The 26,406-nt window shown below is 36.9% G+C and overlaps 2 protein-coding genes across 3 annotated transcripts in view; one reads left to right on the top strand and one right to left on the bottom strand.

Moving 5' to 3' along the window:
- Positions 1 to 8,856, top strand: part of adam10a (ADAM metallopeptidase domain 10a) — a 76,030-nt gene extending 67,174 nt beyond the window's left edge. For both annotated transcript variants that reach the window (XM_048184317.1, XM_048184318.1), the window contains exons 10-16: positions 208 to 391; positions 686 to 836; positions 2,859 to 3,042; positions 3,394 to 3,502; positions 3,675 to 3,895; positions 4,051 to 4,177; positions 7,342 to 8,856. In XM_048184317.1, coding sequence (XP_048040274.1) covers positions 208 to 391; positions 686 to 836; positions 2,859 to 3,042; positions 3,394 to 3,502; positions 3,675 to 3,895; positions 4,051 to 4,177; positions 7,342 to 7,445 — 1,080 coding nt within the window. In that variant the 3' untranslated portion in view covers positions 7,446 to 8,856. The remainder of the gene's footprint in view (positions 1 to 207; positions 392 to 685; positions 837 to 2,858; positions 3,043 to 3,393; positions 3,503 to 3,674; positions 3,896 to 4,050; positions 4,178 to 7,341) is intronic.
- A 3,602-nt stretch (positions 8,857 to 12,458) lies between these two features.
- On the bottom strand, positions 12,459 to 25,230 carry lipca (lipase, hepatic a). The gene is made up of 9 exons (XM_048184316.1): positions 25,003 to 25,230; positions 21,731 to 21,909; positions 21,386 to 21,565; positions 18,611 to 18,731; positions 18,223 to 18,462; positions 16,896 to 17,138; positions 14,253 to 14,367; positions 13,307 to 13,525; positions 12,459 to 12,811 (listed from the first exon to the last, which is right to left on the bottom strand). Exons 1-9 carry the CDS (start codon positions 25,085 to 25,087, stop codon positions 12,688 to 12,690), a joined length of 1,506 nt encoding a protein of 501 aa, XP_048040273.1. The 5' UTR covers positions 25,088 to 25,230; the 3' UTR covers positions 12,459 to 12,687.
- Between the last annotated feature and the right edge of the window lie 1,176 nt (positions 25,231 to 26,406).

Here is a 26,406-nt window from a genome sequence, read left to right as displayed (position 1 = left end):
ACAGATTGCAGGGTGAGCACCCCCTGCTGGTCTTAGTAACACTTCCAAAAGCAACCTTAGTGTTTATTTTTCATTCTTGTACTGACCAAGTTTCCAATTCCAATCCTTCTTGGCTTCAGTGGCAAGCACTGCAGGGATAGTGAATATTTCAAGTGTGTTTGTAAGCTTGTTGCTGATTATGCTTGTCTCTCTTTCTCTGTCTTCCAGCATGACTCAGGAATTGATTGCACTCCAGGAGAAGCTAAGGCTCAGGACCAGAAAGAAAGAGGCAACTACATTATGTATGCCAGAGCCACATCAGGAGACAAGTTCAACAACAACAAGTTCTCTATCTGCAGCATTCGCAACATCAGCCAGGTGCTGGATAAGAAGAGATTCTCCTGCTTTGTCGGTGAGATTTTAACCTCCTACAAGAAAGTGGTGCATGGTAGTGTTTAAGGCTCAGGGCTGGTAACCATGAGTGAGCCATGAGATATCACGGTAATAGACTCAAATGAGGCACTCAACCTGAGATTGCTCCAGTAGGATTGTCACTGTAATGAGCTCATGGTGCTGTTCTGTAGGTACCTTACATCGAAGTCGCAAAAGATATGATAAAACAATGATAATGTTTGGCAATGATAAAACAAATACTTATTTTTTCTGTCTCCTTTTCTGTCTCTCTTACTGTCTTGTTCTTTTCCAGAATCTGGACAGCCCATCTGTGGTAATGGTATGGTTGAGGCTAATGAACAGTGTGACTGTGGCTATAGCGATCAATGCAAGGACAAATGCTGCTACGATGCCAATGCGAACGATGAGCTGAAGTGTAAACTAAAGCCAGGCTGTCGATGCAGGTGCGTAAGAAGAACCTTAGCAGTGCTATAACCAGTGTTGTTATTCTTATTTTAAACTAAAACTATTAAAAATCATTAATTGAAATAAACCTGAAATGATCTTCTAATCTAAAATATAAATATTAGATGAAAAATTTGTGATGTTGCCTTGACAATTAACTGAAATGAACAAGTTTAAGCACTATAATTACTAAAACTGAAATAAAAATTAAACTTAATATAAATATAACAATTGACAAAACAAAATTACTTAAACTTAACTAACTAAAAAAATAAACTAAAATTAAAATGAAACCTGAAAATAAAAAATATAAGCTAATTCATAATATTAGTACATACTATAATAGTACCAGTGTTAATTTCGTTGACGAATAATTTTCGTCATAATTTTCGTCAACAACATTTTTTCACGGACGAAAACGAGACGATGACTAAATAAAAATGCGTTTTGAATGACTAAAACTATTACTAAAATCTACTCTAATTTTCGTCAACGAATAAAAACGAGACGAAAATGAAAGAGAGGGATGATTTGGGAAGATATCCAGTCAGAACTTTTGTCCTGTGTGGAAGATGCACACATTTGAAGTGTAACGTGCTGATCTAACCGCGGGAAACGCGGCGCTGTTGCGCGCTCTACAGGCTCGCGCAGCAGCACATCTGACTGCTTCGCAATTAATGAATAGCACATATTTATGCCATACGATTACTTATAAGCTAATGTTGATGAATTATGACAATGTTTACTACACAATGTTTATATGGTAGAAAGTTTTAGACGGTTGTAAGAATGCATATTTTATCACCCTCATGAGCAGCCTGCTACAGTGCAGACTGCAGACATTTCAGAATAAGAGTCACAGTGTATTTCGGTATGGTTTATAATTATTATTTTTTTCCTGGTCATTATTGTTATTTTGTTTAAACAATGAACTGTATTTAATTTAATTTCTATTTAATTCATAGTAAACTACTGTATCTTCTGTCACAGGAAGGAAAGACTAAGAACATTATTGGACACATTATTCAATATATTTTACAACTATAAGGGTTATTATAGTTAACTAAACCTAAAAACCAAAGAAATCTTCATTACTTGAAATAAACATTAACTGAAATAAAAAATAAATATATAAAAATGTAAACTTATTTCATAGTTTCTAAGCTTTAGCTTAACCTGAGGTATTAAAATAAACATAAATAAAAACTTATAGACATTTAAAAGCAAAAACTAAAAGACATAAATACAAAAAATTACTAAAACTTTTAACTAAAATGACAATGAAAGCAGAAAAACTAAAAATCAAATCTAATAAAAAATGTTTTAAACGAAAACTATAATAGTACCTCAATGATAAGTGTGTCAGTCCCTGAAAAGTACTGAATTTTGCTCTTTCGTGTGTTTTTTCACTTGAACGGTCAAAAACCGTCCGCTTTGGCGAGCAAGGTACAGTTGGGTGAACATAAACAGTTTGGTGAATATCAGATGGACTTATATCAGTGTATTGGATCTGTGTATTGTTAGAGAAATGCTTAATGCATTACAATTTAGCTAAATTAGATTTTAGTTGACTAAATCTACTGTAGATTTAGTCGACTAAAATCTTATGATATTTAGTCGACTAAAACTAGACTAAAACAATTTCCGATGACTAAAATATGACTAAAACTAAATGGCATTTTAGTCTAAAGACTATGACTGAAACTAAATCAAAATTTGCTGTCAAAATTAACACTGAGTAGTACATAAATAATACTAAAATAACACTGGCTTTAACATCACAACATACAGTATGTTCATTAGAATCTTTTATCCTTTAAGGTGTCATATAGACTGTAGTTTATCTGAAATGTCTTTTTTGCAACACCTTTACTATAAGCTCTGGTCTTGACTTGCATTACGTAACACCAGATGTTAAGGTTGCATTAACAATACTGTATCATTAGTAGTAATTTTTTTTATAAACACATTTTTCATTAAGTGGAATAAAGCATTCATTTCTCAAAACTTTTCTCTTGCAGTCCCAGTCAGGGTCCATGCTGCACACCAGAATGTACCTTTAAGGGCAGTGATGTGAAGTGTAGGGATGAATCTGAATGTGCTCTTGAGGGCAAGTGCAATGGAAACACCGCCCAGTGCCCCACCTCAACGCCCAAAGCAAACTTGACATCTTGCCACTCAAATACCCAAGTCTGCATTAATGGGGTAAGTTCTGCTTCATGACCTGTGTGCTCATTTTGCACAGTACCTGTAGAATGATTTAACCCTTTTGGACGTTAATGTTTTGTTGTTTACAGCACTGAATCACTGACAATGCTCTAAAAAGACAAGAATTAAATGAAAACGGATTTTGGGTTTAATAACTAAAATACAATTTGACCAATTTGTTTTCACCTTGGCATTAAAGAATATTTTTATGTTGGCCCAAATGATATCCTTTGTTTCAGTGCTAATACACATGAAGACATCAAAGCATTTAATATTTCTTACAGTCTCTGTATATATGCATTTGTGTGTGTAATATGTGTATTTTGTCTGAATTTCTTTATCTTTTAGGGTTGCTCTGGCTCAATCTGTCAGAAGCATAATCTAGAAGTTTGCACTTGTATCACTGAGGAGGGGAAAGATGAAACAGAGCTGTGTCATGTGTGCTGTATGGAGAAGGGTGAGAAACGCATGCCATCACTGACAGCTTTCTCAAAAATGAAGTCCAGAACCAAACAAATATCCAGCACCTAACATAGCTTTTTTTTTTTTTTTTTACATTGTCATTAAAACATTTTTGAACAATTTCCTCCAAAAGTAATTGCACAGATTCTCTCTTTTTGTCTTTGTAGGTCAGCCCAACACTTGCAGCAGCACTAGCTCAGATAGATGGGCTAAGTTCTTTGAAAGAAAGGTCATCACATTACAGCCTGGCTCTCCTTGTAATGACTTCAAAGGTTACTGTGATGTCTTTATGAGGTGTAGGCTAGTGGATGCTGATGGCCCTCTGGCAAGGCTTAAGAAGGCCATCTTTAACCCCGAGCTTTACACAAGCATCGCACAGTGGATAGTGGCAAGTGTTTCAATTATGTAATCCGTAAATAGTACTTGTTCCCTTCATTTGTTTGTGGGTTTAATCACTATAAACGACATGAGAAGTGATATTTTGCTCTCCAGTATTATTTGTCTCTTTCAGTGTTGATCTCATGTTGAATATTTGTGTTTCAGGAGCACTGGTGGGCGGTTCTCTTAATGGGCATTGCTCTCATCATGCTGATGGCTGGATTTATCAAGATCTGCAGTGTGCACACACCTAGCAGCAACCCTAAATTACCCCCACCCAAACCACTGCCAGGTAATGTACCTTAAATGACCCCTTTCTAAATGACCACCATATACCCCAAATTTCCTCAGACTTTTCCCTACCAAACTACAACCAGGATGCCCACAAACTACAGCCATCCACCAATTCCCCTTTCATGCACATCGGTGAATGCAGTGGTGATCTGTTTATAAGAAGGTCATAACTCTAAATCTATGTGTGGTCAGCCAGATCAAATACAGGTCAGGATCAGAAGATCTTTCGTAGACTGTTTTACTCTATTATGCTTTTTCGGATATTACTTTAATGTAGTGTGTAATATAGCTGTTTGTGAATGTAAAAGGTCTGCAAAGTTTCAAAGATCAAAGAGTCATCAGTAATTCCAGTCTTTCTTCCTTCTTGAACTTGCGTAGGTTTGTAACAAATTTCCATAATTCCAGCCTATGGTCTTCATTGGCCACTTGCGAACAACGTCTACTTTGACTCGCCCTCAAACACTGTAATGCAGATCTGCTAGTCATGCACTTCCAAAGGATGAGGACTCAGGCTCGAATTGATATGGTAAAACCGACGCCATCGTTGCTGTTCATATCACTGTGCATACAAGTGTTGAGGAAGCTTCCAGAGCTGTAAGCGGTAGACCATTCACAACAGACTGGACCATCTGAGCAGGCAGAGCAGAGTAGGCTCTCAGAAAGGAGGCAATTAGAGAGACCCAATTCTTTATCGAAAGTGTTTGACCTTGGATGCATGTAAACCCATTGTAGGAGACCTCCAAAACAAAATTAGGAGCCTTTAAAATAGCATAATAGCTGCTCATCTATATACTACTGTACACCTACATGTTGACATAATTGACTTTTAGCAGATACATGCATTTAAAATTCAGTCTTTCTCTTCCAAGAATAAGAGTTTAGAACTGATTTTTCTCCAATTAAATGCTCTCTAGAATGAAAATGTCCCTTGCCTTATACCACCTGCAGCCAACTTTTCAGTTAATAGCAGAGTGTCTCACCAGAAGTGATTGAAATGACCTCTCTCTGATGCTCTACCAAATACTACAGCTGAATGCATAGACTTTCAAAGTATACTTCATTTCAAAGTATATTCCATTGCGCGAACACAGGTGCTCACCACATGTATACTAGAAAGTGTCATCCTTGAGTCTGCGCTATTTCTTCCATTCTTCCAGACGTTATGACTAGTAAAAATGTCTTGGTACTTGGAGTTGTGGGTATCTCTTAATCCCCTCACACAAGCATTCGTCAACACTGCCGTCTGTTGTCATTGTCGTCTTCGGTTGTTTGATGTTGTTCTGTATCATCAGTTTCTTTATCATGCTGTAATACAATGGACAAACTAGTCCAAAAAAAACAAGGCGCATAGGCACATACTATGCTGAAGTTAAAATTCACGTTATGCGTACTGTATGCATAAAACACGAAGTATGCTTTGATCTTAAACCGGAGTTTTAATCCAGACTACAACCTTAAAAGATCACACAAACAAAACTCCCACATCCATTCTTTAATAGAAAAACTGCAGAATTATTGCAGAAGACTTGTGTATAAAGGTCAGTATAAAAAGACAAATATTTTTACTCTACCCTAGCCAGAAAAACACATTTAAAGGGTTAGTTCACCCAAAAATGAAAATTCTGTCATTTACTACTCACCCTCATGCCGTTCCACACCCGTAAGACCTTCATTAATCTTTGGAACACAAATTAAGATATTTTTGTTGAAATCCGATGGCGCCGTGAGGCCTTCATAGGGAGCAATGACACTTCCTCTCTCAAGATCCATTAATGTACTAAAAACATATTTAAATTGGTTCATGTGAGTACAGTGGTTCAATATTAATATTATAAAGTATTATATATATTATAATATTACAAAACACTGCTTCAGGAAGCATCGGAGCATAAATGAATCGAGCGTAAATGAAATGAAGAGTATCGAATCTGCTGTTCGGAGCGCCAAAGTCACGTGATTTCAGCCAGCAAACTTTGGCAGTTTGACACGTGATCTGAATCATGATTCGACACGCTGATTCATTATGCTCCGATGCTTCCTGAAGCAGTGTTTTGAAATCGGCCATCACTAAATAAGTCGTTATTTTATTTTGTTTTTGGGCACCAAAGATATTTTCGTCGTTTTATAATATTAATATTGAACCACTGTACTCACATGAACTGATTTAAATATGTTTTTAGTAGCTTTATGGATCTTGAGAGAGGAAGTGTCATTGCTCCCTATGAAGGCCTCACTGAGCCATCGGATTTCAACTAAAATATCTTAATTTGCATTCCGAAGATTAACGAAGGTCTTACAGGTGTGGAACGGCATTAAGTCAGTAAGTAATAAATGACAGAATTTTCATTTTTGGGTCAACTAACCCTTTAAGGTTTATTATAGTGATGGACTCTGGTAGACCAGGTCATGTCACCGGTGTTTAAAGGTCCCGTTCTTCGTGATCCCATGTTTCAAACTTTAGTTAGTGTGTAATGTTGTTGTTAGAGTATAAATAAAATCTGTAAAATGTTAAAGCTCAAAGTTCAATGCCAAGCAAGATATTTTATTTAACAGAAGTCGCCTACATCGAACGGCCAGTTTGGACTACATCCCTCTACTTCCTTCTTTAATGACGTCACTAAAACAGTTTTTTTGACTAACCTCCGCCCACAGGAATACACAAGAGTTGCGTTTGTAGAGTGTGTTTGTCGCCATGTCGTCGAAACGCTGTTATTTTCATCCCGCAGTCCAATCACCGGGTCTGATTCCGGCTCAAATTGATAGGGTAAAATTAAAGACATGTTTACAATAACACTGAGCGCGCGCATCTCCACGTTATGGTAAGAGGCGTGACTTTTCCGGGCAAGGAGCGCTCAGAGCTGTCGAATCACAACACAGGAACCGCTGGCACAATCAGAACTCGTTACGTATTTCTGAAGGAGGGACTTCATAGAACAAGGAAGTCATCAGCCCGTTTTTATGACAGTGGAAACAGCGGTATACAGATAATTAAATTATGTGAAAAATACTGGGTTTTTTTTTACACGCGAAACATGAACACATGTTATATTGCACACTATAAACACAATCAAAGCTTCAAAAAACCACGAAAAACGGGACCTTTAAGAGTTCTTTAACCCCTGCAGGTTGGGTGATTAATCGTACCTTTGTGTTGTTCTCTAGGCACACTGAGGAGAAATAGACCCCAGAATCAAGCTGCACAGACTCAGCCTCAGCGCCAACGCCACCAGAGAGAGAACTACCAGATGGGCCAGATGCGACGCTGAATAAGCCTTCTCATTGCCTTGGTTCTTCCTAGTGCCTACAGTGGGAAACACTTCACTCCAAAGAGTTACCTGAATCAATCAATGAGCCCCAACTACAAACTAAGAAACTAGCAAAAATAAAATGGACTTCAAAGGACTATGCTTAAGAAAACAACTGTTTTAAAGAGTAAGAAACCACTGCTCTGGGAGCCAGCAGAGCTTTTCTTGCGTAGCTCAGAGAAAAAATCAGAAGCTAGTGATGAGCAAGAGGACAGAATCATTGATTTTTGTTCTTTTTTTTTTTTTTTTCTGCTTTTCATTTTCTTTATCGAGTTATTAAAACCATCGTTCTCTCCACTAAAGTTTTCCCCCCTTTTTTGCCTTTTTTATCTTTTTTTATCATTATTTTTTGGAATTGCCACCCTCCTGTGGAGATGAGCATGATGGGAAGTCACAGATTTTTCTGCCAATCATTGATGGCTGAGAGAGACTCCTAAAGAGACTCCTTTTCCAATGTATAGTTAAGATGTTTTTAAAATGCAAGCAAAGGATTAAAAAGCTTTTATTTCTGAAGCTTTCACATTGTTTCCTGCGTGCAATTGTACAGAAATCACAAAATACATTAGGGTTTTTTCAGTCGTGTCATTTTTATTCTGTTGGAGAGTGATAATTAAAGATGTTTAATTGACACTCAGGATTTACCAAGAAATAACAGCACATAGAGTTTCTATTGGTGGAATTTACCAGATTCACTTTGCTGTAAGTGACGTATGCGTTTTTGCAAAGCACTTTTCACCTGCTTGAGTTGCTTTTTTTCCCCTCCAGTTGATAACCACTAAAGAACTGCAGTTCTTCATTCCACATGGGTGAGGGAGTTAATGAGAGGGAGGATGTTCAAACAAAGATTGTAAGTGTCCTGATCTGCTGAGAGTCACTGTTATTTTATGTTCATCCAGTAACACGATGATCCTTCTGATACACAGTGAATGATATTGTACACAGAAGACAAGACAGACTCGAGAATATAAGCACAGCAACATCAGGAAAGATTTGTTTTTTTTAATACATACAATACATGGTTTTTCTTTTGCAATAAGATGGAGGAAACATGAAAGTGTGAACACATGAGTAAATCTCAGTGGTGTGCATTAGTGAAATGATGAGATGGAGATGATAGAAGCAAGCTGTGGAGCCTTTAGAGTGTTTTTACACACCAATCAATATTTATACAAAGAAACTTTTTATCAATTTTCAGTCATTAGCTGAAAAAGAAAAGATCCAGACTAGCAGCCTATTTAATCAATATATATGCCTTGTGTTGCCTATATAGTGTATCTAAACCAGCCCCTGCTAATCATTTTCAACACAATAACACCACTGACACTGCAGTCCAACATCTTTTTTTTTTTTTTTTTTTTTTTTTTTTTTTTTTTTAAATAAATCCTTCCATTCTCTCTAAATGTGCTTTTTGATTTTTTTCTCTAAATGTGCTTTTGTGTGCAACTCTTGCAAAGACAGAGGGTTACAAACAAATCATGCATCACAAATGTCTTTTTCAAAGGTTTTGTGTGTGTGTATGTGTGTTTCAGTTTGTTGAATGGGATCCTATTTGTGTGACTGAGAGTCCAATGTTTCTAAAGTCTGTCTTCTCAAATAACCTTGCATCCTTTAAGGGCATGCATTTAAAATATGGATGATTTGCTTGTTTCTTGAAGATGAGCATTCCTGGCTATCAGTACTCCTTTAGATCTAAATCATCATCTTGTTTCTGTATGTCCCTTTAAATGTTAATGGGAAAGGGGGTTTTAGTGAGCTTGACTTAACTGCTCTGACTGCAATTGGTTTCAAAGTAATTAATACATTTCTGTGTTGTTCTGTGGTAAATGGGTTTGGTTGAATTTAAAAGGGGATTTGGCCTAGATTTTTTTTTTTTTTTTTTTTTTTAATTATATAATTTTTTGCTTGTCTTGCTTTAAGTTTATAAATAATGTGCACTGATATGTAAGCATGGTGTGTGGACAGAATATGGAAAAACAAGATGGAGAAAATGTCTAATACTACTGTTTCATTTTAATGTCCGCTGTGTTTTATACAGTTTCTTTTCTTTTTTTGCTTTATTTGTAGTTTTTTTTTTTCTCTTCTCTTTGCGCTCACTTTTGAAAATTTTTACTAAGTACTTTGCAAAAAGTATTGTGCAACAAAATGTAATTTTTGAAGTACTTGAAATGCATTAATAAAATAGTCTTGATCAGAAGCTTCTTTCACTATCTGGTAATGGTTTTTAAATTGGTTTGTTGTGTATAAAAATATATTTCAAAAGAACAGCTGATGAAGTCTTCAAGCCATTACAGTCGCGCATCATCCATTCACGTTAAATTTGAATTGAGTCGCACCTTTCGCAAATTATTTTCTCATAAACTAAAAGTTTTGTTAACTACCCACACTTTTGCTGCTCAACTCATACAATGAAAAATAAATAATCACTTGATCTCAAGTTCAGATCTCGCAATTTTACAGAGGGGGTATATCTTGTCTACTTTGTACTTAATCCAAGGATGGAATAGAGTTTAAAAAAAACTAATATGGCTACAAATATTTCAGGATGTGTGATAACTAGAAGAAAGCATCTATATCGTAATGCCATAGAAATGACTTAAAAGTGGTCCACTCGTTAATCTTCCCAAGTTAGGATTTGAACCAGGGTACTTTTCACTCTAAATAAACAGCTATCCTGTGGTCATGTTTCATCTCGTACCAAAATAAATAAACGTGCATGATGCACCTGATGTAACTTCCCTATTTTTTATGGTGTGTTATCATGAGGGGGTTTTATGAACAATTCGTTCATACATATTCAGACAATTGAAAACACATTGAGCACAAGCACACACCACATACAGTACTTAAACATTTTATTACAGGCTGTTTACACTGAAGATATCTACCGCACACAAATGCACAGATGATGTTTAAGAATGTAGTTGCCGCAGAAACTCAAGGCCTTCATATATCCTTAAAGGAATCCTGACTTTTATAAATTATATGAAATGGGACAATGTTCACTCTGGTGTGGGGAGACTGATAAGAGTCAGTCAGAAATGTATATCCAATCCTATAATGCCACCAAGCCAAGGAGCCACCTGATTCAAATAGTTGGGAAAATAAATTAAAAAATACAGAGACATCAGCTCTTAACCATGTTCAAGTGCTATATCAGGTACCAAGTAAGTTGTTACACTTCTGCAGTTGTTGCTTTTACTCATGGGTCAAATTCAGGGTTGCCAGGTCTGCACAACAAAACCTGCCCAACTGCTAATCAAAATAAATGTAAAAGTAGCCCAATTCCACAGGAAAACCGTGAACTTGGCAACACCACAGGCTCTTAAAGGGTTAGTTCACCCAAAAATGAAAATTCTGTCATTAATTACTCGCGTCGTTCAACACCCGTAAGACCTTTGCTCATCTTCGGAACACAAATTATCTTTTGATGAAGTCAGAGTCTCTCCATAACAAAATAACGACTTTATGGCAATATCAAGTGATTAGGGGTGTAACGATACGCGTATTCGTATCGAACCGTTCGGTACGAGGCTTTTGGTTCGGTACGCGGTACGCATTATGTACCGAACGGTTCGTTGGACTAATTAATTACATTTGGTAAATAAAAAAGTGTGTGAAATATAATGTTTTGCATTCAACAAGGTAGCCCAATAACCCAAACGACGTAACAGGAAACGCCCCTGACACCCCCGAAGAAAAAAAAACACCAACTTATATGTTTATATTAGGCTACTCAGTCAGGCACTCACTCACTCAGTACGCGCTGAAGGCTCATTGCAAAATGGCTAATGCGTTTAACAGACCAGAAATAGAAGATCCTCCAATAACCAACAGGTCTGGTGTTTGGGTGCACTTTGGATTCCCTGTAAGCTATGATGGTGATGGCAAGAGAGTGGTGGATAAAAAAACAACGGTATGTCGCATCTGCTACTTGACAATAGGGTACACCAGCGGGAATATTTCAAACATGTCAACTCATTTACGCCGACATCACCCCAGTGTGTCAGTATCTGGAACAAAACGAAAAAAAGGAGAAACATACACGCCACAAACTATCCCCGCAGCATTTAGACAGACATCACAGCGGTGATTGGTACATTTATAGCCGCGGATATGAGACCTTACTCTAATAATAATTTTTTCTTTTTGCTGTATCTAAAACGCACCGAATCGTACCGAACCGAACCGTGACACCAGTGTATCGTATCAAACCGAACCGTGAATTTTGTGAACCGTTACACCCCTACAAGTGATGGGCGATTTCAAAACACTGCTTCATCATGAGGCTTTGAAGCTTTACAAATCTTTTGTTTCGAATCAGTGGTTCAGAGCACCAAAGTCACATGATTTCAGTAAACGAGGCTTCCTTACCTGATTAGTGTTTCGAAAATTTTAATGGTTCACCACTGGGGGGCGTGACTTTGGCAGTTTGATACACGCTCCGAACCACTGATTTGAAACAAAAGATTCGTAAAGCTTCATAAAGCAGTGTTTTGAAATCGCCCATCACTAGATATCATCGTTATTTTGTTTGTTTTGGCGCACAAAAAGTATTCTCGTCGCTTCGTAACATTAAGATTAAACCACTGTAGTCACATGAACTGTTTTAAATATGTTTTTAGTAGCTTCCCTGACAGCAACACAGTGTTGGGCCAGATCCGGCCCACATCTGGTCCGTGTGTAAACCACATGTACCAGATGTGGGCCAGATCTGGGCCACACCATGTTGCTGTCTGGGTTTCTGGGCATTGAAAGTGTTAATTGTCTTGCTGGCAATGCAGGCCTCACTGAGCCATCGGATTTTATGAAAAATCGTAATTTGTGTTCCGAAGATGAACGAAGGTCTTACGGGTGTGGAACGGCATGAGGGTGAGTAATTAATGACAGAAATTTCATTTTTGGGTGAACTAACCCTTTAAAATAATCTTAACGAAGCAAAATGTCAACAGCAAAATAGAGAGAGCGTGAGTTTGTTGACATTTGAGGGCAGGATTTTGGATCGAGAGCAAGAGGGTGTGTGGTAGCATTCAGGTTAGCGTGAGAGAAATGTAAATATCTGATACACGCTTATCCATCAAACATCCTTATACATTTTGCCATTAATTTCTCTTAAAAAATACAAGTTAAAACATGAAGAATATATTACAGGAAATCCATAAGTCCGGATGTGAACACCCGATTGCATGTGTGAGGTGAGTTTGCTTTAGCCGTGCTTCATCATTCTCCGCTGCTGCGGCTTCTCGTGTTTCTTCTCACAGCGCACGAACACCTTCTCCTGCGACGGCCCAATATACATGCCGTCATCCGTCTGTGCGCAAAACGTAGTTCTGAAGAGAAAAGGACTGTTATGAGCTCCAGTCTTGGTATGCTTTGCTGTTTTGCCTTATTAAAAGCCCTATCCGAACACTAGAGGTCGCTAGAACAACTAAACATGAAAATGTTTTCAAAAACAGAACCTTTTTGGTGTGTGTGTTTTAAATATTAATTCATTGGTTTTTTTCAGTATTTCTCTGCTTCAGTGTCAGACACCAAGCTAAGATACTGTCTTATCTGCACACATATATTATGCCTCTGGTGTATTGCATAACTTTTTCCTCTCATCTTTTTTTTTTTTTTTTTTATCTGTTCATTCTGTCCGTTTGTACTATAAAACCTGGGGCATTAAAAATGTTAGATCATCAAATGCTGAATCCAAGATTTTAATCGCTATAGTCAGAATATGTGATCACACACTTAATTTCTTATCAATCTAACAGTGATCTGCTTTTAACAATCCCACCATCTGTGTTGGCTAAATGTTACCTGTCTCCTCTCACACTTACTTCCTCTGGGTCTCTCCAGATTTCACTGTAATCTTCCCTACAGTGAGCTGCGGTCCTCTGCTACCTTTGCCCCAAGGTATCATGGTCTTAACCGTGCTCCACATGTTTGCCCACATAGGGCTTCCCTCCCAGGTAAAGCGCATTATCATCAGGTCACCTATATCAGTATCCAGAGTGATGAGGAACGTAAAAGTCTTGTTACCTGAAATCTCCTCAACTCTGAAAAAGATGGAAGAAGAATTAAGGAGAGTGATTTGTTTCATTCAGTTTTTGGATTCCTATAATAAACAAGCGCAGTTCGCTGAATGTATATTAGCCGGCATGAGAGCGACTGTGTGCATGCTTTTGTTCGAAATGCTATTTTAGTCCATTGCATTTCTGTTCTCTGTTTCATGTTCCCAGCACACATGTATTTCATTCATTCATGCGAACTGATGAGTGCTCTCTGTGTGCTATGAACACTAAATTGAGCAGTTCCCCGTGAAGCAGAGCATGTTACTTTGAGCTTTTAGAGCCCAGAACATGAAACATTAATAATATTCTTCATCCCAGATGTTACCATGCAATCTTTCATTAGGGAATCTGTAGCTTACTGGGAAACGGAGAGCTTCTGCTACTGTCACATTAATTTGAACTATTACTTATGAAACAATAGTTATTAACTGTACTTGTGAAATTATTTATATAATTTATTTATCCATATATTCTTGTATTTGTCACACCACAAAAGGGATACTTTTTTCATAAAGGCTATATTTTGCTTATAGCAAATGGTGGTTAACAGCAAAGAGTGTTTTTATGTGGTCGAAACCTCAAATGCATCCATATGGTGAGAAAGTCAATACTAAGCTCATTAAGCTGATGCTCACTGACATTTCACTGAGATGATGTTATTTTAAGATTCAACTGTTCTAAGTGTTCATATCAATGTAAATTGCATACTTACAGTGTTATGGGTAAATTTTCACTTTCTCCCAGTGTCCCGGTTAGAGAGACTGTGAGGGTGGGGTCGATCTTATCAATTTGGTTGATGAACTGGATCCTGAACTGATAGTGGAACACTGATGGTGAAGGAAAGTGATGGTAGATTAGCACTGATCATATTTTACCAAACAGTTAAACGCAATTAATTACAAACATTAATTGTTTGAAAATCCTATTCTCAATCAGTAACTTTGTCTTGTTTCTTGTTTTTCAGTAAATGTCTAAACATCCTTAAAGGGTCAGTTCACCCAAAAATGAAAATTCTGTCATTTATTACTCACCCTCATGTCGTTCCAAACCTGCAAGACCTTCGTTCATCTTCGGAACACAAATTAAGATATTTTTGATGAAATCCGAGAGGTATCTGATCCACACATAGGCAGCAACATCATTGCACCTTTTGACATCCAGAAAGGTTGTTGAAAACATTGTTAAAATAGTCAACGTGACTACAATGTTTCAACCTTAAATGAGGGGTGTAATGCTATTTCATGCATTCTGACTTATTTACATTCATTATTATTGCATTCTCATGCTAAACATGGCCAAAACACAAGTTGGACGTATGACGGAGTGTTTCTGTGCCAAATACACTACTTCCAGATTCGGACCGGGGCTGCGTCCGAAAACTGGAAAATGCTGCCTTCAGAGGACACATTTCAAGGTTGGAAGGCATCAAGGCATGTCCGAATTCACTTCCTGTTTCCTGAGATACCTTCATCCGATCGATTTTTGAAGGCAGCATATCCCACAATCCTGTGCTTTCCATTCCGTGACAGTTAAGCTAGAAAAATAAAGATGGCGTCCGAAGAATGTAACAGGGCTACATTATTTGGAAATGCCAAATCCTCTTAATATTGTCACTATTTGATGCTTTTGATAATATCTCTGGCTGTCGTCGATACATGATCACCGTCTGTCGATGCAACCCGGGTTATCGCAGGGGCCCTCCGACACGCAGGGCCCCCCGCAGTGCGTGCCCTGCATGCTTGTCCACTACGCCACTGCTTGTGTTATTCAGTAGTCTTTGAATCAGTGCAGGCTTCCTTGTTTACATCCGAACGGCAACTCGGTATTGGCCGAAGCTGAACACGTGAGTAGCACGACGCACGTATGTGATGCTGACACAGGATCCGGCCAATAATGAGCTGGCATTCAGATGTAATCAAGGAAGCCTTGTTCACTATGTATGACAACGGTTCAAATTGTTGAATAAAGTTATTTTTGTTTTGTTTTTGCACACAAAAAGTATTCTTGTCGCTCCATAACATTAAGGTTGAACCACTGTAGTCACATGGACTTTTTTAAAGGTGCCCTAGAACTTTTTTTTTAAAAGATGTAATATAAGTCTAAGGTGTCCCCTGAATGTGTCTGTGAAGTTTCAGCTCAAAATACCCCATAGATTTTTTTTAATTCATTTTTTTAACTGCCTATTTTGGGGCATAATTAGAAATGAGCCTATTCAGGGTGTGTGGCCCTTTAAATCTGGTGCTCCACGCCCCAAGAGCTCGCGCTTGCCTTAAACAACATAAAAAAGAGTTCAAACAGCTAATATAACCCTCAAAATGGATCTTTACACAGTGTTCGTCATGCAGCATGTCTAATCGCATAAGTACAGTGTTTATTTTGATGTTTACAACGATTCTGAATGAGTTTGAGGCTATGCTCCATGGCTAATGCTACACTATTGGAGAGATTTATAAAGAATGAAGTTGTGTTTATGCATTATACAGACTGCAAGTGTTTAAAAATGAAAATAGCGACGGCTCTTGTCTCCGTGAATACAGTAAGAAACGATGGTAACTTTAACCACATTTAACAGTACATTAGCAGTACACTGTACATTGGGCTGGCATATGCAAATATTGGGGGCGTACACCCCGACAGTTACGTAACAGTCTGTATTATGTTGAGATTTGCCTGTTCTTCTGAGGTCTTTTAAACAAATGAGATTTATATAAGAAGGAGGAAACAATGGAGTTTGAGACTCACTGTATGTCATTTCCATGTACTGAACTCTTGTTATTTAACTATGCCGAGGTAAATTCAATTTTTGAATCTAGGGCACCTTTAAGATTTAGTTTTGGCATTTTTGCCTTTATTATGACAGGACAGTGATTAGACAGGAAGCGAAGTGGGAGAGAGAGAGGGGCCGGGATCGGGAAAGGACCACGAGCCGGGACTCGAACTCGGGTCGCCCGAAGTGCATTGGCGCTACATGGTCGGCGCGCTGCCCATGAGGCCATCGGCACCAACAACATGGACTGTTTTAACCATGTTTTTAACTACCTTTCTGGATGTCAAAAGGTGCAATGATGCTGTTGCCTATGTGTGGATCAGATACCCTGATTTGATTTCATCAAAAATATCTTAATTTTTGTTACAAAGATGAACGAAGGTCTTACGGGTTTGGAACGACATGAGGGTGAGTAATTAATGACAGAATTTTCATTTTTGGGTGAACTAACCCTTTAAAACAAGAACAATTTAGCTTAGAAGAAAAATTGCATAAGATATTAATACTTATTTTTGGACAACAGTTACAGTACATAACAGTAAGAAGTGACTGTTTTACACTTTTTGTTGGGTTTGATAGCTCACTCACATTTGTATGGCATGTGTGAACGGGTTTTGAGGAACAATCTCTTGCTTGTTCCAGTGCGGACTTTCTTGATGTCATAACCCAAAGTGTTACAACGGTTCTTTCGGCAGTCCAGACAGTAGCCCTTATCGAAGGCTGTGTTGTCGCTGCACTTGTAGGCCATAATCTGCTTGTCTTTGTTCAACAGGGAGTCAATGAAGAGATGCACAGCACGCTCATGGGCACACTTCACAGTCTGCTCAAATCCTGAAGTAAGATGGACACAACATGAGACTTTTGCGCTAAATAACAAGCAATTAATCATAGATTCACTCAGCTGTTTAGTTTCTCATTCTCACTTTTTTGTGTGGTCTGCTGTGTCGTTTTAATTCAGTGCTTTGTAGTGAATTAGCAGCGATGCAAATACTCGGGTGCATTGTGATGCTAGAAACTACAGTTCAAAAGTTTATAGATTTTATTTTTTTTTTTTTATGAATATTAGAAATTTTATTCAGCAAAGACACATTAAATTGATCAAAAATGGCTGTAAAGACATTTATAATGTTCTGTTCATCAAAGAATCCACAAAATATTAAGCAGCACAACTGTTTTCATCATTGATAATAATAGGAAATGTTTCTTGAGCACCAAATCAGCATATTAGAATGATTTCTGAAGGATCATGTGACACTGAAGACTGAAGTAATGATGCTGATCATCACAGGAATAAATTACAGTTTAAAACAGTAAATTTGAATGTAATATTTTCACAATATTGCTGTTTTTACTGTATTTTTGATCAAATAAATGCAGGCTGGGTTAGCATAAGAGACTTATTTTATAAAACATTTTAAAAATATCTTTGATCCCAGACTTTTGAAGGGAAGTGCGTAATGTATAACTATCTGTCTCCAGTCATTTTTACAGTTACAGTTGTCCCACCCATGTCCATTAGTGCAGTGTGTCTGTCAGAGTCATGGACTCATCAGTATGTAGTTGCTAAAATTAAGGATTTCAGGCCTGTCTTTCTGTTTCAATTTTTCCCATAGGGATATTTAATTGCCTGGAGGCATATCTCAGTAGGAGAGCAGAAACGAAAAGGGATTTGGAATAATTAAGTTGTGAGGATGACAGCTGCTTTTATCTGTCTATGCCTTTCATCTGGAAAGCTGTCTTTAGTAGTTAGCCATTCTCACAGTGTCATTAATGGGATGTTTTGAATGTATCTCAGCCTAATCTGACATTTATGGTATTCATTTGAGGATGAACCTGCCCCTTTCCTCTCTCTATCCATCCATCCATCCATCCATCCAGCCAGCCATTCATCCATCTATTCATCCAAGCAGCTCACCCATAATCCCGTACTGGGCTAAATGTGAATAAATGTTTTGCACGTGCAGCTGGCACCCTGGTTGAAACGATCCTCCATTGGGGTAGAAGTCAAAGTGGGCAACAGGCTGTTTGATGCCCACACTGAGTCCCATGCGCTGTTGAGTAAATGTATGGATGGCATCCACAAACCTAGCATCCTCAGGTGAGAGTCTGTCAGTATGAGACATTCCCTCAAACAGTGGACCTGCAGGATCCAAACCTATACACAAACAAGACAAACTTTAAATATTTTATTAGAATTTAATGCAAGTTTTTGCCATGCTCAAAGTGTTTGCTGAGAATTGCCTTTTTTGTTTTTATTTATAACACCATTTATTGGACTGTTTAGACTGACAAGAATATCTCACCAGTTATTCTTCCCAAGGTTTTCCCAGACACAGCTAGGTTACTCCCAGCAAATCCAGATATATGAGCACCAAGGCTATAGCCAATCAAATGCACTTTTCCCAAAGGAAATTGTTTGAAATCCTGTTATGGATACTCACAGATTAGTGTCAAGTAGTAAATGTGTTTTCATACATTTTTGCAGCTGGAAAATGAAGCAGTGTGTGTACACTATTGTTCAAGTTAAGGGTCAGGGTCAGGGTCAGGGTCAGGTTCAATTTTGTTTTTGTTTTTTTAAGAAATTGATTATTTTATTCAGCAAGGATGCATTAGATACAAATAAAATAAAAAATAAATAAAGGTTCCAAAAGGAAGTTTTCTACGGAAGAGGATTAGGGCCAAGCTATAATAAAAAAATAAAACCATCTCGAGATTAAAGTTGTTAAATTTCGAGAAAAAACTCATTACATTTTGATAAAAAAGTCGAGATAAAATGTTGAGAATAAACTCATTAAATTACGAGAAAAACTCGTTAAATTTCGAGAAAAAAGTCAAGATAAAATGTTGAGAATAAAGTAATTAAATTACGAGAAAAAAGGCGTTAAATTACAAGAACAAATTCGTTAAATTATGAGAAAAATGACGTTAAATTTCGAGAAAAAAGTTGAGATAAAATGTTGAGAATAAACTCATTAAATTATGAGAATAAACGATTTATTTAACGAAATTGTTCTCGTAATTTAACGTCTTTTTTCTCATAATTTAATGAGTTTATTCTCAACATTTTATCTCGACTTTTTTCTCAAAATTTAACAACTTTAATCTCGAGATGGTTTTATTTTTTTATTATTGCTTGGCCCTAATCCTCTACCGTAGTTTTCACAGTGAAGAACCTCTATTTTTAAGAGTGTTGATCAAAAGTGACATGTTACAAAATATTTCTATTTCAAATAAATGCTTTTCTTTTGAACTTTCTATCCATCAAAGAATCCTGAAAAAAGTATCACAATTTCGACAACAATATTTAGCAGCACAACTGTTTTCAACAATGATAATCATAAGAAATGTTTCTTGAGCAGCAAATCAACATATTAGAATGATTTCTGAAGGATCATGTGACACTGAAGACTGGAGTAATGATGCTGAAAATTCAGCTGTGCCATCACAGGAATAAATTACACTTTAAATATATCAAAAGATTCAAAACTTATTTAAAAGGGGTCATGAACTGCATTATTTTATTATTTTATAATATTTCCTGGGGTGCACTTATAATGTTAGTATGATTTTTACATCAAAAGTTGTCATAATTTAGAAATAAAAGGCATTTTTCCTTCTCTGATTTTAGCCCTCTTATTTGAACACTCTGTTTTAAGGGGCGTGTCTGCTGTGAGACTTCTGTGTAAACATCCAGTGCTGTGATTGGCTGACAGCAAAAGTATTACATGTCGAACTCTCGAAAACTTTTAGCACGTTTTTACTGTTACGGTTCTTAAGGTTTACTAATCGTGAAAAGTGTTGATTATAGCATTATATTGAGATTGTGTCATGAAAGGTTGCAGTGATGAGCATGTAGCCGATCACAGACATGTTGTTAAGTGCATGAATGCAGTGATCTTGTCATTGAAACTCAATTTCTGCGTACTAACGAATGCTTTCATCATAACTAACAGTGCGAACACAAGAAATTCGTTGATTCTAACGGGAGTTTTGGCGAGAGTCCACAGCTACAGTGCGCACTGTTTGATTGACAGCTCCAGCGATTGTAAAGGGAGCGTTCTTTGATCAAATTTATTCGCTGTTTAAATAACAAATTGTTATTTTCATCCTACGAAGAGAAACAATGTGAAGTTGACCGTTTAGTCACTGGTTTGATTTACTGACAATAAACAATTTTGAGACAAAGAACATCTGAGTGTATGAATCATTAAGTCACTGGTGATTTTGGTTATGCATGTACACATAATCCATACATATAAAACGATCTGTAACAAAGCAATAGTGACACAGTAAAAACTTTTTTACTCACATAAGTTTGTTGCGCTGTTCCTGTCGGATCTAATATAGCCTAGAAGGCGCAGCATCGTTTTTTTTTTTACTTCAGGCTCTTTGCAAATCCAATGCAGCTGTGTTTTCCCACAGCCTGGCACTGCACAATATTTTGCGCTCTTCAAAGGCAAGTTTGTCACTCCTTTTATTTACCTACTACTTGTCATGCGTGAATCAGTGGGTGGGGCTATGGTGGTAACAATGTAGAAGTAGGTGTCGATCTCTTCATCTGCAGAGGCGGTCTTTCACCTATCTATGATGTAATAAAGAGGCATATTCCACAACGAGTTGTAATCTGGGCTGGGTTTCAATAAAGGCTGTTTTTGGACTAACAAGGAAGCTCTCAGTTCTAAAACACAGTATATTCTTGAAGTATGATGACCAATTATATATCAAAAGCTCAAGGAAAATTTGATTTCTCAATTCATGACCCCTTTAAATTGAGATCATATTTCACAGTATAACTGTTTTTACTGTATTTTTGATCAGATGAATTCAGCCTTGGTGACCATAAGAGACTTAATTCAAAAACATTAAAAAACCTCACCGACCCCAAACCTTTGAACGATAGTGCATATACGCTTCTGCCAAATTATGAAAGTCCTTCAGTGTTAAATGAACACTGTCAGTGTTAAATGAACATTGCCAGTGTTTATATAATCCACACCTGATTATATAAACACCGGGTGACACTGGAAGTGTTAATTTAACACTGGATCTTTTGCTGTAAGGACAGCTGTAAGACTTACCTCTAGCCACCTCAGCAGATGGGCAATGTCCTGTCCCACTATGCGTGTGTTCTGAGCTGCTATAGGATAGTGCTGGTGTGCCAGAGTCAGCCAATCTGCAATCACCACATTGATGCTTCCCTCTGAGCTCTTTAGTGCTAATGCCAACCTGGAAATCCAGTTCTCCATCATTCCGTCCACCTACAGCACAGGGAGGAGGATTTTTTGTTTGTAAGTCAATTTCACCTTTATCAGATGTGAAATGACTTTGCTTAGCTGTTTGCAATGCACGCCAAGGTCTTTGTGACCTTTTGTACTCTTTAACTATTGATCAGTTTTTCTATTAAATCAATGAACTCAACATACCGACCAGCCATGAATGATGATGGCCAGAGGATGGCTGCTATTGAAACCACAAGCATCCAGTGTGTGAGGCTGGAAGAGCTCAACTGTGCACATATCCTCTATGTATTCCCCATCAGTGTAGAGCCTGAAGACTGATTTAGGTTCATAGGACATCTTCATCCCCTTTCCAGGCTCAGTGTCTGTTGCAATGGTCATACACAAATTGAAAGTCTCAGTTCATAACTGTTGTTGTAAACTGATAAAACTTATATCATTGTAGGTTGTACAAGTCCTGGAATGTTTATATTTGTGCATTAACAGCAATGCAATAATCTTGAATTAAAATGTTACGAGTGAAAATGAGAGAGAAGCATGTTTATATCCCATAGTTCAAGGAACTTTGAGCTTATGTCAAGGCAAATAAAATGTGTTTACCCACAACTCTTGCTGATTAAATGAACATGTTGGATATGACACATTGAATTCCTCGTATGCATAAAACTTTTAAGTTCCATCACCACATCAACATATGTAACATGGAATGATTCACGAAACTGACTATTACCCATGAGTTTACCCCATCTTTGCGATGCATGCTCTGTAAAAAAAACACCATAGGCTTAGATTCCCATTATTTGACCCACTGTTTTGATCTTTTCCTATGCAAACATTTACTTCTCTGACTGTCTCTGCATTCATTGACTGAGGAATTGATCTCTCTGCCAGGTTAGCAATTAGTTGTAAACATTTTATGAAAGGCATCCACAAATATGTATATGTATATATATATATTCTGATTCAGCTTAATTTTCAGTGATGCAGTTTTTGCATGTGAAAACTATGCATGTTCAGCAAGGCCAACATGCAAATCTCAAGGTATTCATTTCTTTTTCAGTATTGAGCCTTTTCGTGTTTGATTTCCGAAAACACAATCTGTGAAATTATTTATGTGATTTTATAAATTTTTATAGATATTTATACTACAAGCTTTTATGGGGATTAAATCGGACACCATACAATTAATGCTGACTATCACTATAAATGGTAACACTTTACAATAAGTTTCATTAGTTAAACATTACTTAATGTATTAACTAACATGAACTAACCATGAGCAAATCATTTGTTACTGTATTTACTAATCTTCGTTAATGTTAGTTAATGAAAATACAGTTGTTCATTGTTTGTTCATGTTAGTTCACAGTGCATTAACTAATGTTAACAAGATTTTAATTATGTTTTAGTAAACGTTGAAATTAACATCAATAAAGATTAATAAATGCTGTAGAAGTGCAGTTCATTATTAGTTGATGTTAACTAATGAACCTTATTGTAAAGTGTTACAATATAAATCCAGTCCCCCTTGGCATAAATTTTTCTAAAGAATAGCCAGTGCTTGAAGTGGAAAAAATATTAATTTTCTATCATCTCTTGGAATATCTGGAATGTCTAATAATCATTATTAGCAGAGCACAATTTACACATGGGGAAATTGTTTAGTTAATAAATCAAGAAGGTCCAGACTTTAAAGCTCTTGATTCCACTACTTTGAAAAAGTAACGTTCTTGTAATTTTTTAACTATAGCATTTGTTAGGATAGGGATATAATCACAGGTAAGACCATTGATGGCTCCTCATTAGGCTAATATTAAAGGATTAGTCCACTTTTAAATAAACTTTTCCTGATAATTTACTCACCCCCATGTCATCCAAGAAGTTCATGTCTTTCTTTCTTCAGTCGAAAAGAAATTAAAGTTTTTGATGAAAACATTCCAGGATTTTTCTCCATATAGTGGACTTCAATGGGCACCAAACAGTTGAAGGTCAAAATTAGTTTCACTGCAGCTTCAAATTGTTCTACACGATCCCAGACGAGAAATAAAGGTCTTATCTTGTAAAACCATCGCTCATTTTCTGCAAAAAATTTGAAATTATATAAATTTTAATCATAAATGCTCATCTTGAACTAGCTCTCTTCTTCTTCTCCTCTATTTGAATTCCAGCAGTGTACACTGCTAAGTGTATTACTGCCCTCCACAGGTCAAAGTTTGAACTAATTGTTATATACTATTGAACTAGCATATTGCATATAAAAATTTGTTCAAACTTTGACCTGTGGAGGGCAGTAATACAGTAATACAGGTCTAATAGAGAAGAAGAAGAGAGCTAGTTCAAGATGAGCATTTATGGTTAAAACTTATATAATTTTCAATTTTTTCCAGAAAATGAGCGATGGTTTCACTAGATAAGATCCTTATTTCTCATCTGGGATTGTGTAGAACAATTTGAAGCTGCAGTGAAACTAATTTTGACCTTCAACTGTTTGGTGCCCATTGAAGTCCACTATAAGGAGAAAAATCCTGGAATGTTTTCATCAAAATCTTTAATTTCTTTTCGACTGAAGAAAGAAAGACATGAACATCTTGGATGACATGGGGGTGAGTAAATTATCAGGAAAAGTTTATTTAAAAGTGGACTAATCCTTTAACTTTTAAATTTTTTTATCTATAGGATTTATGAAAAACAGCAACCTACATATTTAGAAACCATACAACATGCCACAGTTGTAATATAAATCTTTAGTGAAAAATAATTTCCCTTAACAGATTATCTATTATAAATTCTACAACAAGATAAAATTTACCACAATAAATACAATAGAATGTGATAAATATTTGCATAGTGGTCATGAGTATTATAGTGGGCACAATTTAAAAAGTTTTCTAAATTATGTGGGTGCAGGATGTTTTCCCCTATTTTCCCCTTTTTAGTATATGTGGCTGTTTTAGATCATGTTTTGACTTACTCCATAGCATTTTAAAGTGGTACATTCTCAATAGAATTGAATGCACATATTAACATCAGCGTTGTGATAGGAACGGTGTTGTGCCGAATTTTGACCCCCCTGACAAATTATTACCCCTCTCGTTGAAGCCACTACCTGATTGCCTAATCCTAACCCCACCCATAATCCTAACCTCCCTCCACACACACACACACCTACTCCTAAATTTACCAATACTAGCGGGGTAATAATCTGGCAGGGGGTCGAAATTCAGGCACAACACCAGTACACAAGAAAAAGAGAGGGTACGCTATACAGTACTGCGTATGCGTGTGACTTTCCTCTGAAGAACACAAAATATATTTTGAGGAAAGTTTCAACTGTTTTTGCCCATGCAATCCAAGTGAATGTGGTCCAAAACATATTTTGGAATGACAAAAATCATTGTATGGAAAACATTTCCTGAATTTTCATTTGTGGGAGAACTATAAGCATAATTCACCCTCACCTGCTCTGTTACCCCGAAATTTCCTTCCATCAGTCAGTTGTGAGGTGATCAGGCAGAAGGACACAATTTTAATAAGAGTCTTCATGTTTAGGCCACTTCAGGAGCACAGAAAGATAATCCAAATATTTCCTCCCTTTCTTTTCCTCCGGTAGGAAAGGAGAGCACTAACGGGAGGGATCAGTATATATTCAAATGGAACTGAGCCCAGAAGAAAAGTAAGGATGCGATCAGTTCACTCCTCTGCTTGAACTTTGAATCCTTTTGTAGTTTTGCAGCCAAACGATTGGCTGCATGTTGTTACATAAGAAGCTACGATTGGTGGGAAACAGTCTTGTCAGAAACGGTTCAAAAAGGCACATGCTGACCCATTGCTGATAACATTACTACTCAAATACCATGCCTCTAAATGTCATTCAGAGCAGAGGGATGTCCAGTGATGGTTTATTCATGGTAATCTGCACTTGTTCTAGTTACATTCCTGTTAGTAGACCCAGTTTATTTGGATTATTATTTACTAGATCAGATGCTTACAAATAAGTATGGGTAACACTTTATTTTGATAGTCCACTTTAAACATTCAACTAACTAACTTTGCACCTACATGTCAACTAGTCATTAGAGTAGACTGTGTTTAAAGGTGCCCTAGATTCAAAAATTGAATTTACCTCGGCATAGTTAAATAACAAGAGTTCAGTACATGGAAAAGACATACAGTGAGTCTCAAACTCCATTGTTTCCTCCTTCCTATATAAATCATTTGTTTAAAAGACCATGATGTTTCGTTAGCATGTTGCTAATGTACTGTTAAATGTGGTTAAAGTTACCATCGTTTCTTACTGTATTCACAGGGACAAGAGCCGTCACTATTTTCATTTTTAAACACTTGCAGTTCTGTATAATTCATAAACACAACTTAATTCTTTATAAATCTCTCCAACAGTGTAGCATTAGCCGTTAGCCACGGAGCATAGCCTCAAACTCATTCAGAATCAAATGTAAACATCCAAATAAACACTGTACTTACGCGATTAGACATGCTGCATGACGAACACTTTGTAAAGATCCATTTTGAGGGTAATATTAGCTGTGTGAACTTTTGTTTATGCTGTTTAAGGCAAGCGCGAGCTCTTGGGGCGTGGAGCACGGGATTTAAAGGGCCACACACCCTGAATCGGCTCATTTCTAATTATGCCCCAAAATAGGCAGTGAAAAAAATGAATTAAAAAAAATCTATGGGGTATTTTGAGCTGAAACTTCACAGACACATTCAGGGGACACCTTAGACTTATATTACATCTTTTAAAAAAAAGTTCTAGGGCACCTTTAATATCTGCACTTTATTTCGATGCTTCCCCTACAGACATTATACTGATTGTAAGTAACTTTGCAAGTACATGTCAACTT

The sequence above is a fragment of the Megalobrama amblycephala genome, linkage group LG3 (genome assembly GCF_018812025.1).
Source record: "Megalobrama amblycephala isolate DHTTF-2021 linkage group LG3, ASM1881202v1, whole genome shotgun sequence".
In the NCBI taxonomy this organism is placed as follows: domain Eukaryota; kingdom Metazoa; phylum Chordata; class Actinopteri; order Cypriniformes; family Xenocyprididae; genus Megalobrama; species Megalobrama amblycephala.
Note: the sequence above shows the minus strand (reverse complement) of the source record. Positions and strands in the feature narration are given on the sequence as shown.

What these genes read in the sequence shown, in the direction of transcription:
- lipca (XM_048184316.1), bottom strand. Translation starts at nt 25,087, where the DNA reads ATGAAGACTCTTATTAAAATTGTGTCCTTCTGCCTGATCACCTCACAA. An exon ending in AACCTTGGGAAGAATAACTG is followed by an intron (nt 18,463 to 18,610) that starts GTGAGATATTCT and finishes GTTTGTGTATAG; the next exon opens with GTTTGGATCCTGCAGGTCCA. An exon ending in TTCACACATGCCATACAAAT is followed by an intron (nt 14,368 to 16,895) that starts GTGAGTGAGCTA and finishes CTTCACCATCAG; the next exon opens with TGTTCCACTATCAGTTCAGG.